The sequence below is a fragment of the Hordeum vulgare genome, chromosome 1H, assembly GCF_904849725.1.
Source record: "Hordeum vulgare subsp. vulgare chromosome 1H, MorexV3_pseudomolecules_assembly, whole genome shotgun sequence".
Lineage (NCBI taxonomy): Eukaryota > Viridiplantae > Streptophyta > Magnoliopsida > Poales > Poaceae > Hordeum > Hordeum vulgare.
In genome coordinates this window covers 421,018,245-421,033,209 of record NC_058518.1, presented here as the reverse complement: position 1 = coordinate 421,033,209, position 14,965 = coordinate 421,018,245, and the positions used below count along the sequence as shown (strand labels likewise).

Here is a 14,965-nt window from a genome sequence, read left to right as displayed (position 1 = left end):
TGCATGCACTTACGAGGCATTGACCGGCTACCCGTTACAGATCAAGGCTGATTCGTAGGTTGTCGTCACAGCGCGCCTCGACTGAGGAAACCCTTGCCGACGACCGATGAAGGAGGAAGGAGCGTTGTGTGCGTGCGCCGCCTCGGTCTTGGGCCTCAACCGCGAAGGTCACCGCCGAGCAGCCGATAACACGAGGCCGGAGACGACGACGAGACGAACGGCATTTGACGGCCGTGTGTGTGCTCAATAACAACGAAGTTGGAGAAGACAATGAAGCAGACGACGCCGGAGGCCGCGCATGGTAACGACGAAGCGGGCGGTGCCAGAGCCGCGCGTGTCAACGATGAAGCGGCCGGTGCTGGAGGCCGCGCGTGGCGATGACGAAGTGGGCAGTGCCAGAGCCGCGTGTGGCGACGATGAAGCGGACGCCGCCGGCGGCGAGAAATCGATTTGTCACTTGTGGTTGAAGAAAATAACCATATGCATCATGGCTCAATAGACGCTATGCCCCACGATGGGCGCCAACTGTCGTGGTAACGATTCCGACAATAGAAAGATGATAGGATAACGGAGCATGATCTATCAAGATGCACACGGGTGACACGGTGGTTTTAGCGAGTTCAGGCCTCTCACAATGAAGATAACAACCCTACGTCTCATGCTCCGGAGAGGCTTTGTTTTATTTGTCATGGACATGAGTTACATGATGTAGAGAGAGCCAGAGCTCGAGGGAAAGAATGAGTCCGAAGGAGGGGAAGAAGAAGATCCCTTAGCTATGTGAAGGGGGGTGGCTTATATAGAGTGCGCCACCTCCTCACCTCTTATGTTATAAGATGGGGCATTGATGCCACAATGCCAGCCCACTACAGATGTCTTGCCGACTGTTGGTATTTGCATGACCGAGTGAGTCATACAACCGAGTGATTGACTGTCATCCGAGTGGATGAAATGTACTTGTCTGAGTGGATCCGTACCGAGTGGATTAGATGTTGTCACGATCCGGTAGGAATTTCCCTTGTAGCCCTTAAACTAATAATGAGGTGCCCTACCCATTGGTCAGACCTATGACCCTACCCTAGGGCTATATCCCCGTCAACACGTGTTAATGTCATATAAACCATAATCTGGATTTCCAGGTATTAGTAAATTATTACATCAACCCGACTTGCATAACCCTACTACACCTACAGAGAGATTCCAGTTACACATAAACAAAGCAAAAATATCCTTGTTAATACACTGTTTCATACAAACGTTCCGAAATGCAGGTCGCCTTTGGTAGCTTCGTACTCCCCCTGTTCTAAATTACTTGTCGCATAAATGGATAAAAATGAATGTATCTAGAATTAAAATACGTCTAGATATGTCTAGACATTCATCGCAAAAAAAAGATATGTCTAGACACAAGTCATCAAGCATTGCGGTGCCCAAAGGCACAATGGCGCAGCTCCTTCATCATCCCTGTACTAAGAAAGATGGATATCCTTGCGCAGAAATAAACGGCTGGACATCCTCATTGGTTCTTCGGTCCAAGTACAACCTTGAGGACCGATCCAGAACCAATTCTCTATCATTCCAATCCATACCGACAGCAGCTTGTGTGGTACTTCAAGCTGTTGACGACAAGATTTACTCAAAGGTTGAGACACATGGATATGTTGTAAGCTTGTAAACCCTGAAATTTTCCCCAAGGACTTTCATCATCTAGATACTAGATTTGATTTGAATGTTGATAAATGAAAGCAAAAGAGTAGAGAAAGTACCAGCTGGATGGAACCGGTATCACAACCATATGTGTTTGCATAACCTTAAGCACCGTATCTCTTCAAAACTTTGCTTAGTGCTGGCATAACATTATATGCTTGATAGGACCTTCTCAGTTCAATAATTGAGCCCACCTGAATGATCATTATAATGCAAGCCAAAATTAGTATTTAATGCCCATTAGTGAATAAAATCTAATGTAGCAGTTCATAATCAGAGTTTCAGTGACAAAGATATTCTGCAAGTCTTAGCTTGGCCAAATGTAATGCTTTAACGTTCTGACATATTGTAAGGTCTGTGGCAAACATAAGTCACCTGTCAGTTATACCCTAATTTCGGGAGTTGCTTTATGTATCACTGGAAAACGCCCAGTGACATCATATGACAATGGAAACTGGAAAACGCCCAGTGACATCATATGACACTGAAAAACACTATTCATTGTATATGACTACTTCCAAAATCACTTCATTATTTTCTTTCCCTGTTAGCTGGGTGTTATGACTTCTGTCAAGTGAGTAAAGTGACCATTTTACCCTGGTTTAGCAGTGTTGCTGCTGTATTTGCCACTTAAAGAGTGCCAGTCTACTGCCGTCCATCTTTCTCTTTATTTTTCTCCTTTCTTTCTCCTCAACCTATCTCCATTGGATGGATTTACGAAAGAATAATATCGTCTCTCACTATCGCGGTTAGGATCCCATGAACCAGGAGCGCCAGCACCGGTTCCTGGATCTTCCTACTGGATGCATGGGCATGGCTTTCATTCATTCATTCCATTCTTTGCTCTGTTGTGGAATCGAACAACTAGCACTCAATGGATTTCTAGTCCAGGGCGCTCCAGAGGATTTAGAGTCCTTTTACCAACCCGTCAGTCAGAACCAAGGGTGCCGCCTCACATTAGAGGAAGCCATGGGGGAGCACCCAACCAGACAAGGCCTATTAATTGTTGACTCGTGGCCAATTGTTGACTCATACCCATCAATGGAAGTATACGAACAGCACAATAATGGCTGTGGCAAATAGTGAAGTTTCAGAAGTGGCATAGGATGAAACTGGTAGTTATTCAGTACTCCCTCCGTTTATTATTATAAGATGTTTTGGATATTTCGATATTGGACTACATACGGACTGAAATGAGTGAACAAACACACTAAAACATGCCTACATACATCCGTTTTAGAAAAAGTTAGAACATATTATAATAGTGAAATGAAGGAGTAGCATATAAACAATTATCTGTTTTCAAAAAAAAAGCTTCAGGATACAGCAAGTGTTCCGATTTCTAGAGGATGGAAAATCAATGCTGGTGGATGGAACTACGCTCATTTAACAAAAACGCCACATTCATCAAATATTGTTATTTTGAATTAAGAACAGAGGAACATGAAAAAAAACTATCAAAAAAGCCCCAAAGGCAGCAAAACAAACAGAAAAATAGTTGGTGGACAGCATCTTTATATTTATACATGACATCATTAGTGTTGTAAAACAGCAAATCAGCTGAAATCCCTGCAAGCACTTTGACAAGTTTGATTTCGCAAAATTTGAAGTCTTCTCGAATTTATATCAGCTACCTAGATCTGATTCAGCACCATTATATCTAAACAATCGATGTTTATAAGGCAGGCAAATAGCTGACAAAGTCAACATAAACTCGTAAATTACAACTATATATTTTGTGATATCAAATTATAATGAAGAATGTGCTTGAGATGAACTCACAATAATCAAGACTGATGTGAAACCTATAGAAAACCCCTCATTTATTTGTCTGAGATATCTGTCAAGTAATAACGAGGAAGTTGCCAGCAAGCTCAGCAGTAGACCTCCTACAACAGATAGATATAAACAAAATGACATATGTGCAGGAGGTAAAACCAAAGAAACATTTCACCATGTTAACCTACCCCAGAAACGCGTCGATGTTTGTATCTTTGTAAGATAATCTACTGTGGCTCTTCCAGGCTTTATCTTTGGCACTCTGGCACTCATCTTATTCAGGTAGTCAGATATCTCTTTTGGTAAGTTGGCCTGCGGTGAATGGTTTTTAGATTAAGGTACATTTCGATAGCGCATATAAAAAAAATGTGCCTCAGAATATATAAAAAGCATATCATGTTCCTCAAAAATTATTAAAAACAAACATCCCACTATTAAATTATAGAAGTCAAGAATGAACATCATAAGCTGACATTTTTTGTGAAATTTTATAAAAGCAATGTCCTAAAGGCTACAATGTGGTAGTACTTCGTTCAATATATACTAATAGAAAGCAACTACTCCCTCCTGAACTCGCTCTCCTAGGAGGGCTGTAACCAAACTTTATCTTTTCAATCCAATGAAACGCAAAATCTCTTGCGTTTTCTCGAAAAAAGAAGTCAAGAGTGAAGATCATAAGCTGACATTTTTTGTGAAACTTTATAAAAGCAATGTCCTAAAGGCTACAATGTGGTAGTACTTGGTTCAATATATACTAATAGAAAGCAACTACTCCCTCTGTTCCTAAATGTAAGTCTTTTTAGAGATTCCAATAAAGGACTACATACGGATGTATATAGACATATTTTAGAGTGTAGATTCACTAATTTTGCTCCGTATGAAGTCCCTTATTGAAATCTCTAAAAAGACTTATATTTGGGAACGGAGGGAATAATATAAAATAGGTGGCAACTATAACAGTACAAAAGCAGCACGACAACAAGATAATGAATGTATAGTGTTTATCCTGAGAAACAAAATGCACCAATAATCAATCTTCACAAGTACTAAGCATTTCGAAGAGGGTAGGTCTACATTCATGGTGCATGCCGAGCAGGCAAATTTTAATGTTTAGCATACCTTTAAGTGTTTTTTAACATAGTACAACGCAGACGCTCATACATATGCACATACACTTACCCCTATGAATGCACGCATGCACACCCTACCCCTATGAGCACCTCCGAGAGACTGAACCGGCACATCATCTTGTGTTACAAAGGTCTTTATAGCAGCCAAAAGAACAATAATTCTTGGCTGCCTCAAGAAGGTGCATTATAGCCGCCAAAAGCTAACTAGACAGAAGCATGAACCCTGTTGTGAGTGACAGAGATAGTCTTTACTTTTTAGTTTAGAAGTACATGCCAGTACATTAGTGTGATATGATGCATTATTGTATTCTGTGAAAATAGAAATGAGAACAGTATAGAAATGACGTGGTGCTATTCTGTCACCTGCTCGACCAGCGACATCTTCGGTCGCGCCTCCGGTCTGATGGTTAACTACGCCAAGAGCTCTGCCTCGCTGCTGCACTGCGAGGCAGACGAGGCGACGACAGCGTTGGCACTTCTAGGCTGCCCTATCGTCGACCTGCCGATCACCTACCTCGGGATCCCATTCACAATAGGCCGGCCGACTGCAGCCTCTAGTTGATGGGATCGCCGGCCGGCTCCCCGCCTGGAAAGCCAACCTGATGAACAAAGCTGGGCGGCTTGCGCTAGTGAAATCTGTGCTGAGTGCCATTCCAGTACATCAACTTCTAACCTACGCACCGCCGAAGAAGACGCTTCGTCAAATCGAGAAGATTGAGCGAGGATTCTTGTGGGCTGGCCGCGCTACTGCTAACGGCGGCCACTGCCACGTCAACTGGCGCCACGTCTGCCGGCCTATATCACACGGAGGCTTGGGAGTTCAGGACCTGGAGCGCGCTGGACTCGCTCTACGACTACAATGGCTATGGTTCTCGCGCACTGACCATGAGCGCGCTTGGAGTGGCCTGGACCTGCAATTCTCTGCCGAGGAACAAGCGCTATTCTTCGCGTCCACCACGATGGCCATCGGGGACGGATCAACAGCATATTTCTGGGAAGACCGTTGGATCAATGGGCAGTCCATACATGAAATCGCCCCGGCCCTTTACGCCTGCATACCCAAGCTCCGCCGCAAGACCCGAACTGTTGCCGATGGATTGCAAGGACGAAGCTGGACTTGAGACATCCACGGGATCCTGGGCATACACGAGATCGACCAGTACATCCGTGTATGGCTGGCGATCGAGCACATCACACTCTCAGACACCCCCGACCAGTTAGTGTGGAGATGGACGGCCTCAGGTACCTACTCTGCTAGTTACTGCTACCTCGCCACATTCCAGGGATCCACGACGTGTTTCTCGTGGAAGCTCATTTGGAAGAATTGGGTGCCGCCGCGAGTGAAGTTCTTCCACTGGTTGGCCAACCAGGACAGGTGATGGACGGCTGATCGCCTCACTAGACGAGGTCTCCAGCATCAGCCGCCATGCCCACTCTGCGACCAAGCCCCCGAGACGATGCGCCACCTCCTCCTGGAATGCCCCTTCGCCAGGCAGACTTGGTATGAAACCCTCTCCTGGCTACGGATGACCACCGCGGGACCAAACCACGAAGATTCTCTCATGAACAGAGTTAAAGATTAAAAGAAGCTTACAATGTCAAAAATGTTGAAGAATGTTGGTTAGAACAGAGTTAAAGATTAAAGAAGCTTACAATGTCAAAAATGTTGAAGACGAAGACGAAAAACGCATAGGTCAAATAATAAACCCAAGGACTACCACCAGCTGAAGTCATTGGATTCAAAATTTCCTTCAAGTTTTCCCAAAATGGTGAACGGAAAATGCTGCAGAAAATCCACATCAGAATGGGAGGAAAAGTCAACATGCACACACACAGAAACAATGGATTACCTAGCCATAATGCTTGGAAAAGCAAGTAAGTATGAGGTTGTAAGCAAAGGCTGCATCCCTGTTGGGTTTATATTGAAGGGGATATATGGCTCAACCTCTGTAACTGGGGAGTTTTCGTTCCTACAAAAGAATGGAGACATAGAAGGGAAATTATAAGGTTTCCAAAAAACATAAATCTAATATCAGCAAAAAATTCGTTCAATGAAGAAGTGATGGTAACCATCAAGTAATTTCTGTTGGGTCAAAATGCATCCAGCCATCTCATTTTGACATACCAGGGTGAAGCTAAACAGTTGGTAGAAGAGTACAACAAAAATGTATAGATGATAAAAGTACAACCCTTCTCTTTAATACTCCCTACGATCCAAATTAATTGTCGCTGCTTTAATATAACTTTGTACAAATTTTTTACTAAAGCAGCGACAATTAATATGGATCGGGGGACATAAATACAATTATAAGCAAAGCATGCTAACTTGATAAGTAACACATGGACCTTACCCAAGATGCCTCCTTTGCGACCAGGCCACAGAAACAAACCAACACCTACTCCTGGCCTGCCCCTTCGCTCAACAAATACCATCCTGGACTGGATCGAATGCCGACCCAAGCATCGGATCAGGAGCCTACGGTCACGGACTGGTGGCTGCGCGCGAAGGAGCACACGCCGCAGACGCATCAAAAGCCCTCAAGTCCATTGCCATGCTCGTCCCCTGGATGATATGGAAGCATAGGAACGAATGTGTCTTCGACCACGCGAAACCCTACATTGATTCGCTAGTTGATAAGATCAAAGACGAGGTCCGATGCTGGGCAAAGGCAGGGGCATAGGGTTGTTCTGCCCACATCCTGGGATGTCCACTAATCGGGCTCATGGCATTGTAAAGCTCATCTCCTAGGAGGATTGTTCTCACACCCATCTTTTCAATAAAATGAAATGCAAAGGTTCTTTGCATTTTCTCGAAAAAATAGGTAACAGATAACCATTTCCATCTTGCACGCATAATGTTCTAGTATGACATAATAATTTTTGCAAGTTCGAAAGAAAGTAATGATACATCTTCAGAGAAATACAGTGTTAAGCAACATAAGAAAAAACTAACAGGTAACCATTTGGCAGATAATGTTCTAGAGTTAGCAGAGAGTTTTTGCGAAGTTAAAGTAAGAAAAAAAAAGTTATTTGCTTATTACCGGAAATAACAGCATTCAAAATTGTGCTGCAACAAAAAAAATACAGAATCAAACTATTTTATTACCTGGCACTAGAAGCCAACTTGAATCCATAGTACTGAAGCTTTATCTTCCTACATCCTTCAGTCACCAACACTGCCCCCATGGTAACCATCATAAAGATCCCAGCTACTCCCAAGATGTAGGGCCAAGATGTGTGCACATTTCCTGCTCCGAAAGGCAAGTTCAATTGTTCAAATAAGAGAAAACAATATGAAACAGAACCATCGCACTATCAGTTACTGCATATTCTACTACATACACTGACACAAGTGTTCAACTGAAGCACTTTGTGTTATAAACACGATGTTGGCATAAAACATGTCAAGATTAAATAGGCACTAACTGTTCACAGCACACATGATGCTGGATGAGCTACAATATGTTATGATGAGCTGAGCTGAAGAGATAGATCTGATGGCGTAGTTAGAAAAGATAATGTCACTGCCAAGATATCACAAAAGAAGCAATATGGCAACATTCCCTACAATTTAAGTGCAAGCATCAATGTATGATTTTCCTAAGCTTAATTAATTAAAACACAACCAAAAAATAAATTGAGGGAATTCTTCAATTTATTCCAGTAAACTTGACAGAATATGATGATAATTTGATCTACGAAGGAATATTAAAATTTAAGATTTCAACCGTGATTTTTTGTTGCCGGTATGAAAGGCAGACCCGAAATAAGCAAGAAAAAAGGGCATGTAAAAGTAACAAATACAGTCGAGCAATATACAAATCACCGTCTCTAAGGTTTATAACTTGCGTGGAAGACTCAATTAATAAATAAAACATACAAACAAACAATAAGTTAGGAGGGATTACCTGAAAATTGAGTTAGCATCTTGTGTAGTGTATTTGTGTAACCAGTCAATATTCCAACACAGATAATCAAAGATGAGCCATGCCCTGAACGGCAAAATACACAAGAAGCAGTAAGCATGAAATTGCTAGCCAATAACAAGATATGTGCTGCTATTGATGATAATAAACATGGTAAAGGTTTACCTCACTACATCATCAACATAAACATTTATGATTTTGCATATGTTATTTTTCAAGATCATGCAGGAGGAAATCCTACTCGTTGATTTTCACATATAGCGAAATCCTACTCATTGCACAGTTCTGTAATCAGCAGTCGAACTAGAACAGAGCGAAAGCCCCAATTCAAAAACACTATTTTATTTTTCTCGGGAACAGCAGTAGCGGCAGTCACATTGGTTGGGACCCAAATCAGTTAGGAAAAATGAAACAAAGTGTGGAATTACTTTTGTCATGAACAGACGATCCCATACAAATCGGGAAGCTCTTCCACAACATGAGTATGCATTTATTTTTTCTGTTAGGGATAAACATCATAGAAAGTAGATCAACTGCGAAGGTTTGAAGAACAGCGATTACAGGAGAAAGTACCCATGCTAGGGTGGAAAGAAACTAGATTAGAGGGGGAGATTTGAGGACTGAGTCTCATTGACAATTCTGACTACATCCAACTTGCGGGCCTTCTCATCCCTAAATAGGACGATACCTAGCAAGCAATCTAATTGAACATGCTAGTACTAGATAACAGATGGCATGCAATCATTTCCCATCTAGAACGTGTTTACCTCAAACATAACAACCTAGCAGCAGCACTAGCTTTTGCTGACATTCTACTGGACTATTGGTACCGTGCCAAATGCCACAGGAACACATAACATGCTGATCACAGCTGCCAGATTGCAAAGCCTAAACTGCTGCTGCTGTTCCACATAGACTGCCCAAAAGCATGTATTTATTCAGCTTATATAGTACAGGTTCAGTTTATTTGGTGCAAACAGTATGCAGAACAGAAATATCTCATTCAGACAAAAACAACAATCAAATGGTCACGACTTAAGGAAATGATGCGTAGACATGTACTCCCTCCGTTCATAAATATAAGATGTTCTACTTTTTTGTGAATCGGATGTATATAGATACGTTTTAGTGTGTTCACTCATTTCAGTCCGTATGTCCATATTGAAATATCCAAAACATATTACATTTGTGAACGGAGGGCGTACTATACTAGTAATATGAAAAATGTGACTCAAAACAGACTCGTACGAATAACCATTCAAGACTTCCAAGTACAGCATGCACATGACAGAATGTTGAATAGTACAACATAATAACACAAAAGAGTCAACTCATGCAACAAATGGTGTTAAAACAAAATATGAAGGAGATGAAAGTACTACCAAAGCCAGATTCCGTTATGGTGTCACAGATCCAAGTCGTTGACATTGCACCGAGGACAAGCAGAAAGCTTGTTAATATGACATGCTTAACCCTGAGACATATGAAAGGAAAATAGATAGAGCAACAGAGAGAACAGAAAGCATCCCTCCAGTTCAATCAAATTAGGACGACTTATAATGTCTCATCACTGTACAAATGAGTCAGGGCATGCCGTAAATCAAATGATAAGTTATATGCAAACTCTGATAACAGCACACATTTGTGCCAATTCTAATTTTAAAGTGCCTCCATCTTCCATAGATGTATGGCAAAAGAAAAGGAAAAAATCAAAGGAACAGGCATGATGTGGCCAATGGTGGAGCACTTCAGCAAGCTTGCCAGATACGAGCAAAACAGAAGCCAAAGTATCATATCATATACACATAAAAGGTAATTTACCTGTAACTTGCTGCATATATGGAGTACTGCAGCGAATAGCATGACACAGTACAAGCAGCCACAATTGCAAAACCCAGTGATAGCCACCATCTAGACATCAAGATGGAGGAGCTCAGACTAGATGAGGTTATAGAAAATGGAACAGTTCCCAAGAGAAATTCAATCTCACTGTTAAAGATAGACAACTAAACACACATATAGCTTTTGATCTTCTCATGCCCGTCTAATCCTTCCTTGCGAATCTTTTCAAGTGATGGAAGAACATGGCAAAGAACCTAACACAGACACAAGTCGTTATTGTAGTAGTATAAAGGGTTGTTATATCTTGCAATAAAAATTGCCTTCAGCTAGTATAATCATAAGACACACTGAAGTTACCCAAGTAGACTTTTAAGTGGCTTGATTGTCGTAGTTACAACTACAAAGTGGTTGTTTGTAAGGATTCTGGTTTTCTGTAAATGGAGAGCTAAGGTCTAGGAGACATTCCAGCTTCCTTTGTCCCCAAAAAAAGGGAACATCTTGCTTGCGCCACTAGCCACAGCCTAAATCTCAATTTTACGCTCTTCTTTTCAGACTTGTCACTATTGCTATCACACTGTTGCTTGAATACGTGCATGACATCCAGGTCTGATATTCTCTTTATGGCCTCGATAGCCCAAAATTAAGACCAAAACGCCCCCAGCTGTATGACAACAGACCTCATTTTCTTGCTCCATTGTGCTAAGGGTATGTTTGGAACTTTGTGGCAAAATTTTGGCCTCTTTGTTTGGAGGGTTGCCAGTTTTTTGCCGTGTCAATGGCTCTTTCACCCACTCTAGTTCATTTTTCCCAATGTAGACACCAACTAATGGGCAACCAAAAGCTTAACAATTTATTTGGCTAGCCAAATATTTGGTAGGGCAAGCTTGGGCAAGAACCAAACATAGGCAGCTTCTCTCTGCTACGTAAGCTTATCTTACGTGCAGCTGTAATGGTGCGTACCAAAGGCAAAAAAACTTGAAAGTTGAAACTATGTTTTGTATGGATGAAATGGAGCCTAACAGATACAAAAACCTGAACTTTTCTAATGTTTAGAATTTTAAGTGTGGATTTGGTTATCGTCCATCATGTTGAGGTCAGGTGCATAAAATCCTTCGGTCATGTTCATTTTGGTTGTGACAATAAACTTCATTGCCACTGCATAGCATATGTCACGAATTATCTTTGGCTGGGGGTTCAGGCCTTCAGGGTTTAAGGGGGACTAACAGCCGGCTGCCCGCTTCTGCCCACGCCGTCCCGCTTGCATTATGTGGGCATTTGCAGCAACCCACAAAGCGGCATCGTCTAGTATGTATGCTATGTGTTCCAGCTAGTATGCTAGATTGCACATACAGTAACTCTCCTAACTGAAATTAATCGATTAACAAACAGAGATACGCATAGTTAAGCTCGCTATGTCAGGATAGAGACGATAATTGATGGGGACGCTCATGTATCAATAAATCAATGTCGGTACTTCTTAGACCAGTCTAGATGTTGCATATGAACATGAATCAATCGGTGACACACATCATCAACGATGATGTCATAACAAGAGTGGAGAGAGGCTGATGTGTTCACGCTTGTGTTCAGATTTGACTTCAATGTCGAAGCTGCAGCATGCAATGGCAGAGGCTGATCAATTCGGCCGTTCGCACAGACCACGCAGGACAAGTGGCCTTAGTTGTGACCGAGCGGGTTGATCCACAAGTTCCACATCTGTTGTGTGCTAACCTGCAGGCATCCATGTACCATCTTATGTGAGATGGTTCATGCGGCACTGCAGGAGGCCCGCTCCCACTAGGACCTTAAAGTGGGGTTAATGGGATCTGAACCTAGTTGAACCCCAAAATATGTCAGGTTCTAACTGTCGAACAAGCAAAACAAAACAGCTCTGGTGAAACGGTAATTGACGGGAATGCATGAATGTAAATTCAAACAACAGTGTAACGGCAATAGTGAGAAGGCGAAAAAGAAAACGATAAATTTGAGATTTCTGCTGTGGCTAATGACATTGGAATATTGTTATCGGAAAACAGAAGAAGAGAATATCTAACCTGCATCACAATCGATGCTGATATCTGATGACTGATTCCCAGCTGGAAAAATGATAGCTTCAGTTCAGAAGCAAAATCAACGAGGTCATCTGCATAGATGAAGGCGCATCGCAAACTGCAATTTAAGATGTTTGACAAAATTCCGTGACACGCCTAGACGCTTCGGCACGTGTACAGTACAGTGCGGCTAACACGAAGGGATAATCCAGAGGACAGTACCTGCAGGGAGCGGGGCGAAGCTGAGATAGGAGTCGGGGATGAGGCGGCGGTCGAACCCAGGAAGCGGCACGAAGTAGCCGACGCGGCTGAGCACGATGAGCACGGCCGTGACGGCAAGCCGCCGCCGTATTTCGCTGCGGAAGAAGGCCTCCGCCGCGCCCTCCGCCACGGCCCCAAGCCGCGCCAGGTCCAGGAACCTGTTGCGGAACCCGGGCACCTTCTTCCCCCCCGCGCCACCCTCACGCGCCGGCTCGGCGGGGGTTGTGGCGGACGACGAAGCCCTAGGGGGGAGGAGGAGGCGGCGGGGCGGGGGGAGCGGGCGCTCGGTCGTGCGGAGGAGGAGGTGGCACTGGTTGGCGCGGAGAGATGGGTGCTTGGGGGCGAGGCGAAGTGGCGGGAGGGGGAGCGCGCACCGGGGTGGGAGCGAGAGCGCGAGGGAGGAGGACATGGTGATGGTGGCCGGCGAACGAGCCTCCGTCTCCTCGCGCGGCCGCAATCCGCAGGGACGGGAGGTTTGGGAAAGCCTGACGTGCAACGATGCAGGCTAGCTGAGAGCAACTCTTCTAGCAGACCCCGCATCTCGCCGGCCAGCAAAAGGCTTTGCCGTGCAAAACAGCTTTTGCGGGCTGGTCCGAACGGACACAGATGAAGACTCCCAAACGGATTCGTAAAAAATATATTTTTTTACGAATCGGCTTTGCGGGGTCTGCTCTTTACGCCGCTGCATCCCGCATATCATCAGCCCGCAAATATCAAGTATAACATAATTCAACAATTGAAAACAAACTGAATTATTCGAATCAAACATAATACAATAATCATCCGCATTACAAATAATTATTCACAATTTGTCATGAATACAAATACAAATGAATACAAAAATAAGTCACTGTCTAGCCCTTTGCCAATGGTGTTCAATGAGATTTTTCTGAAGTTGAAAGTGAGTGTCTGCATTTTCAATCTCCTTGTATGTGTGAAGAAAAGCTCTAATACGGTTTGGGTCTCTAGCTGGTTTGACACGGCTACCCATATTGTCGTAAAAGAATTCTAAGTTCAATTCTCTCTCATCTTCAAGAATCATATTATGCAGGATAACACAGCATGTCATGATGTTCCTCAAGGTTTTCTTATCCCAAAAACGAGCAGGACCATGGACAATGGCAAACCTAGATTGCAAAACAATGAATGATCTTTCAATGTCTTTGCGGGCTGCCTCTTGCACCTTTGCAAATTCACATTGTTTTTTTGTTTTGGATTCTTTTATGCTCTTGACAAATGTGCACCAAGGAAGGTATATATCATCTGCAAGATAGTACCCCTTTGTGTATTCATGTTCATTGATAGTGTAGTTGCAAGCAGGAGCATCACCACTAGCAAGCCTAGCAAACAAATGAGACCGTTGCAACACATTGATATCATTGAGAGTGACCGGCATACCAAAAAAGCAATGTCAAATCCATAAATTATCGGATGCTACGGCCTCTAGCACAATTGTTGCATCACGAGACTTGCCACAATACATTCCTTGCCATGCCTTGGAGCAACTTTTCCAATTCCAATGCATACAGTCAATGCTACCTAGCATGCCAGGCCAACCTCTCCTCTCATTAGATGCCGTCAATTTTTTTGTGTCATCTTCATTGGGTGCCCGAAGATACTCAGGACTGAAGACACGGATGATCACTTTTCGCAAATCTACGCACAGACTCAATTGTGGTATCTTCACCAATGTGAAGATACTCATCGGCATAGTCAGCCGGAACGTCATATGAAATCACCCGCATAGCTGCGGAGAATTTTTGATATGCACTAAATCTCTTTAAGCCCGCGGCATTCCTTCTTTGAGTAAAATACCGGCAACTTGCCTCGCAAGCTTGAAGAATTTTCACAAAGAGGGATCGGCGCATTCGGTACCTTCTCCGGAAGAGGTGCGGAGGATATGTAGGATTCTCCGCGAAATAGTCTTGCATCAACATCTCGTTCCGAGGAATGCACAAACGCCCGACAGTCGATCCTCGCCTCCTCTTCCGGTTCTCGTCTTCATGCTCCTTCACGGCAAGCGCCATGATTAATGTTTGCTGCCGAAAGTTCACAAGCATGGTCTCAACATCCGAGCCGTCCGAATCGGACGAATCGGATAGTAAGAACTTCTCGCACGGGGCCAACTCCATCTTCTCGCACAGCTCGCAAAAATCACAAAAAGGGACTAACCGGCGGCGGGTGATCCCGGGCGGCGACGAGGGGGTGCGCTCGGCGGCGGCGGCGGCGGGGGGCGGCTCTTCTTGCCGGATCCGGAGGGGCGGTGCAGCGG

General features: G+C 43.7%; 1 protein-coding gene across 3 annotated transcripts; it reads right to left on the bottom strand.

Moving 5' to 3' along the window:
* Positions 1-1,106: 1,106 nt before the first annotated feature.
* On the bottom strand, positions 1,107-13,192 carry LOC123442027 (preprotein translocase subunit SCY2, chloroplastic). 3 transcript variants are annotated; one of them, XM_045118154.1, is made up of 14 exons: positions 12,655-13,192; positions 12,436-12,524; positions 10,556-10,635; positions 10,361-10,450; positions 9,922-10,013; positions 8,522-8,605; positions 7,720-7,861; positions 6,464-6,583; positions 6,267-6,396; positions 5,864-6,133; positions 3,672-3,795; positions 3,487-3,593; positions 1,764-1,898; positions 1,107-1,675 (listed from the first exon to the last, which is right to left on the bottom strand). In XM_045118154.1, exons 1-13 carry the CDS (start codon positions 13,100-13,102, stop codon positions 1,809-1,811), a joined length of 1,866 nt encoding a protein of 621 aa, XP_044974089.1. In that variant the 5' UTR covers positions 13,103-13,192; the 3' UTR covers positions 1,107-1,675; positions 1,764-1,808. The 3 variants fall into 3 exon arrangements, with proteins under 3 accessions (XP_044974089.1, XP_044974097.1, XP_044974092.1); XM_045118162.1 differs by having other exon boundaries at positions 12,436-12,550; positions 12,655-12,739; XM_045118157.1 differs by lacking the exon at positions 5,864-6,133.
* Between the last annotated feature and the right edge of the window lie 1,773 nt (positions 13,193-14,965).

What these genes read in the sequence shown, in the direction of transcription:
- LOC123442027 (XM_045118154.1), bottom strand. Translation starts at nt 13,102, where the DNA reads ATGTCCTCCTCCCTCGCGCTCTCGCTCCCACCCCGGTGCGCGCTCCCC. An exon ending in CAGCATCGATTGTGATGCAG is followed by an intron (nt 10,636 to 12,435) that starts GTTAGATATTCT and finishes TGTCTGTGTTAG; the next exon opens with GTTCTTTGCCATGTTCTTCC. An exon ending in CATAACGGAATCTGGCTTTG is followed by an intron (nt 8,606 to 9,921) that starts GTAGTACTTTCA and finishes TTTGCCGTTCAG; the next exon opens with GGCATGGCTCATCTTTGATT.